General features: G+C 54.8%; 1 protein-coding gene across 1 annotated transcript; it reads left to right on the top strand.

Annotated features, from left to right (window-relative positions):
• Positions 1-68: 68 nt before the first annotated feature.
• Positions 69-3,631, top strand: DNAJB13 (DnaJ heat shock protein family (Hsp40) member B13; the record flags this gene model as incomplete). The annotated part of the gene is made up of 7 exons (XM_010173742.1): positions 69-172; positions 460-624; positions 1,107-1,264; positions 1,902-2,015; positions 2,381-2,494; positions 2,590-2,666; positions 3,478-3,631. Coding segments are annotated over 7 exons (886 nt in total), but the record flags the coding sequence as incomplete, so codon positions are not given.
• Positions 3,632-3,863: the final 232 nt, after the last annotated feature.

Raw genomic sequence — 3,863 nt, 5'->3', positions numbered from 1 at the left:
AGCAGAGGGGGAGGAGAACCTCCCTCGACCTCTGACCACCTGGTTCTCCCCTCCTGTCCCCTTCCCAGCTATCGGAAACTGGCCTTGAAGAACCATCCATTGAAATGTAAGGAGCCCTGGGCGCCGGAGAGGTTCAGGCAGCTGGCAGAGGCCTACGATGTGCTCAGCGACCGTAAGTGGGGGAGATCTAGTTCTTTTCCATGGAATTTAGGGACAAGAAGGGCTGGACTGAGAGTGAAGTATCTCTGGTGTGGCCAGAGGGGTGCTGAGGTCTGAACCCCCAGTCACTAACATGCCCACGGTGGTGACATCAGCTCTGTGACCCATAGCCAGGCTGAGAGCTGCTTCCATCCCACCTCTTGCTGTTCACAAGGTGGCTGGTGATCCCTTCTCCCACCTCTGCCTTGAATCTCAGCATGGGAGAGCATGACCATTCCCAACTTCTCCTTGTTCCCTAAGCCATGAAGAAAGGCATCTACGACAAATTTGGAGAAGAAGGGCTCAAAGGTGGCATCCCTTTGGAGTTTGATGAGGACGACAACATTTGGACCGAAGGCTACGTGTTTCACAACAACCCTGACAAAGTCTTCAGGGAGTTCTTTGGTGGAGACAACCCCTTTGCAGGTAGGTGGGGAGGCCCAGGGTCCCCATCTGTGGCTCCTGTTGGTGCTGTGGCCACTACCAGCTCTGAGCTTTAAGCTTTAGGGGGATGTTTCCTTGCCCAGCTACTTTCAGGTCTCTCTTGGGCAGCTGGTCCACAATGTTTTGAGGTTAAATCCTGACTTCCTCCAGTCCTGGGTGGGTGAGGAGTCTGAGGGGTGTGTGTTCAAGCTGTCAGCTCTCCCCAGCTACTCTTGTGACCCTTTTCTTGGAGGTTTTCCATCAAAAAGAGGGATTGGGTTGGTGAAGCTGCCATAAACATGTCAATGAGATAAAAACACTGCTGGAGACAAACACTTCAGCTGGAGGAGGAGGAAGGTGGTCCCAGGCAGAGCTGATGGGAGGTGATTGATTTGGGGTGCTCAGCTTTCATGATAAGGAGACCTCAGGGGACCTCCTGACCTGTGATCCCTGTGAGGTGACCTCTCCTCTGCTCGCTGCTGCAGAATTCTTTGCCGAGGATGGCTCGGAGTTGATCCTGCCCTTCGGAGGGCTGCGAGGACGAGGAGCCATGAAGCAAGACCCCCCGATCGTGCGGGATCTCTACCTCTCCCTCGAAGATCTTTTCTACGGCTGCACCAAGAAGATTAAGATCTCCCGCAGGGTAGGGGGAGGGGGTGAAGGGGGATCACGCTCGGCTCTCCCCAGCCTGGAGAAGAGAAGGATCCAGGGAGACCTTCTAGCGGCCTCCCAGTACCTGAAGGGGCTCCAGGAAGGTGGGGAGGGACTTTGTCCAAGGGCAGGGAGTGAGAGAACAAGGGGTGATGGCTTGAAAGTGTCAGAGGGGAGATGGAGCTGAGATGTGAGGAAGAAATTGTTTGGTGTGAGGGTGGTGAGCCAGTGTCCCAGGTTGTCCAGAGAAGCTGTGGCTGCTCCTCCCTGGAAGTGTTTGTGGCCAGGCTGGATGAGGCTTTGAGCAACCTGGTCTAGTGGAAGGTGTCCCTGCTGCTGGCAGGGGGGGGGAACTGGATGTTCTTTAAGGTCCCTTCCAACCCAAACCGGTCAGTGATTCTGTCCCACACTGGGAGGGCACCCAGGGCTCCCTGCACCATCTGTGCAGTTGTGTCCAGCACCACAGGGTCATGATCCAGCTGGGGGGCTCAGTGCTGTTGTGGATGATGGAGCCAACACCTGGTGCTGGCTGCTCTGATGACAGAGCAGAGCTGAGCTCCCACCTGGCTGCAGACCCACCTCTCCAGACAGGACCCAGCTCTTCTAACCCCCTTGTCCACCCCTCCCAGGAGATGAATGAAGACGGTCTAATTAGCACCATCAGAGATAAGATCCTAACGATCAACGTGCAGCCAGGATGGAAGCAGGGCACCAGGATCACCTTCGAGAAGGAAGGAGACCAGGTAATGACCATGGTGTGAAGTTCCTGACCAGGTTTCCTCAGGAACAAACCTCACACTGGGCAGGTTTCCCGTTTCTGCAGGTTGTGGGTGGTTGGTGGGACGGTTGACGGAGCGATTCGCTGTTCCTGTGCTCAGAAACGCTTGAAGGAGCCCTTCCTGCCTGGATTGGGCTTAAGAGAGATCGAAATTAATCACTGAAAGGGATAATTTTCTGCTTGTCATCAACCCCCTCAGATTTCCTTTGGCTGAGCAACGAGGGGACAGCCACTCGTGTCACCTTTCCCTGTGGAAAACCATTGGTGTGTCACACCAAACCATTCCTAGATATCTTCATTATTATTTCTGTTTTTTCTCCTCAATTTTAGGGCCCAAACGTCATTCCAGCTGACATCACCTTCATTGTCCAAGAGAAACTTCACCCAAGGTTTAAAAGAACTGATGACAACCTTATATACGTCACCACCGTCCCCCTGGGAAAGGTAATGAGTCAAGTGAGGGGACAGAGCCAGCCCTGGTGACATTTTCCCCTCTGGGGTGGCAAATGCAGCTCCAGGTCCCGCTCGGTGCCTCGCAGGCGCTGATCGGCTGCACGGTGACCGTGAAGACGTTGGATGGGAGGTTGCTCAACATCCCCATCAACGACATCGTGGAGTAAGTGTCGTGGGACAAATGGGCTGGTGGGTTGGGTGGGACCTTTCTGCAGAGCTGGTCGCTGTGCAGAGGTGACTCAACCTTGGCCTGTTCCTCCTCGGGAAGAGTTTGGCAGTTCCCAAACTCATCCCCGTTGCTGGAATTACCGAGGTGGTGCTTCAAAACCTTTTCCAGCAGGTTCAGGGTTGGGAGGTCCCAGCCTGGGGGAGGAAGATGCCCACCATGGGCTACTCCCATTACCAGAGTGGTGACACCATCACCTTGGTAGTGGCTTGAAAGTGTCAGAGGGGAGATGGAGCTGAGATGTGAGGGAGAAATTGTTTGGTGTGAGGGTGGTGAGCCAGTGTCCCAGGTTGTCCAGAGAAGCTGTGGCTGCTCCTCCCTGGAAGTGTTTGTGGCCAGGTTGGATGAGGCTTTGAGCAACGTGGTCTAGTGGAAGGTGTCCCTGCTGCTGGCAGGGGGGTTGGAACTGGAGGAGCTTTGAGGACCCTCCCAACCCAAACCAGTCAGTGATTCTGAGTTTGGGGCCATGTTACTGGTAGCAGAAGCCAGGAGAGGTCTTGGCGTGGGTGGGTGGAGACAGGAGTGAGATGAGGGCTGGATGGTAGAGCCTGTGGGGCAAGGAACCTGGAGACACACCTGGAAGAGGAGAGCAGACCACCAGTTGAAGCTGGAGGAGCAAACTTGCCCTAAGAAACCTCCTCAGGAGTGTCTGTGGGGTTCTGCATGTGGACACATCACGGTTTGGTGCTATGGCCACCATGTCAGGATCATCCCATGGTTCCTCTCAGCTCCTTCCTTTGCTTTGCAGCCCCACGTACTGTAAAGTGGTGCCAGGGGAGGGGATGCCGCTTCTCCAGGACCCTCGGCGCAAGGGTGATCTCCACATATATTTCAACATCTGTTTTCCCAAGAAACTCACCCCTGAGAAGAAAATACTCTTGCAAAAAGCCCTCCTGTCCTAGAGAACGATGACCTTCCCGCTCTCCTCCCCCCAGTAAAGCTCTGGAACCACCACTGTGACCAGGTTGAAGTTCTTCTCAGTACCAAGCACCCTAAATCACAACACCCTGGAGGTTCTTTCCCTTGGGGCTTCAGGGTTGACGAGCAAAGCAACGAGGGGAAGGTGGTGATGGCAGCATCAGGCTCAGGAGGGGACCTCTTGCCAGTGGCCACCAAGCCTTGTTTCAGCTTCTT

Source organism: Antrostomus carolinensis, unplaced genomic scaffold, assembly GCF_000700745.2.
Source record: "Antrostomus carolinensis isolate BGI_N321 unplaced genomic scaffold, ASM70074v2 scaffold39468, whole genome shotgun sequence".
In the NCBI taxonomy this organism is placed as follows: domain Eukaryota; kingdom Metazoa; phylum Chordata; class Aves; order Caprimulgiformes; family Caprimulgidae; genus Antrostomus; species Antrostomus carolinensis.
This window is presented reverse-complemented; position numbering and strand designations above follow the sequence as displayed.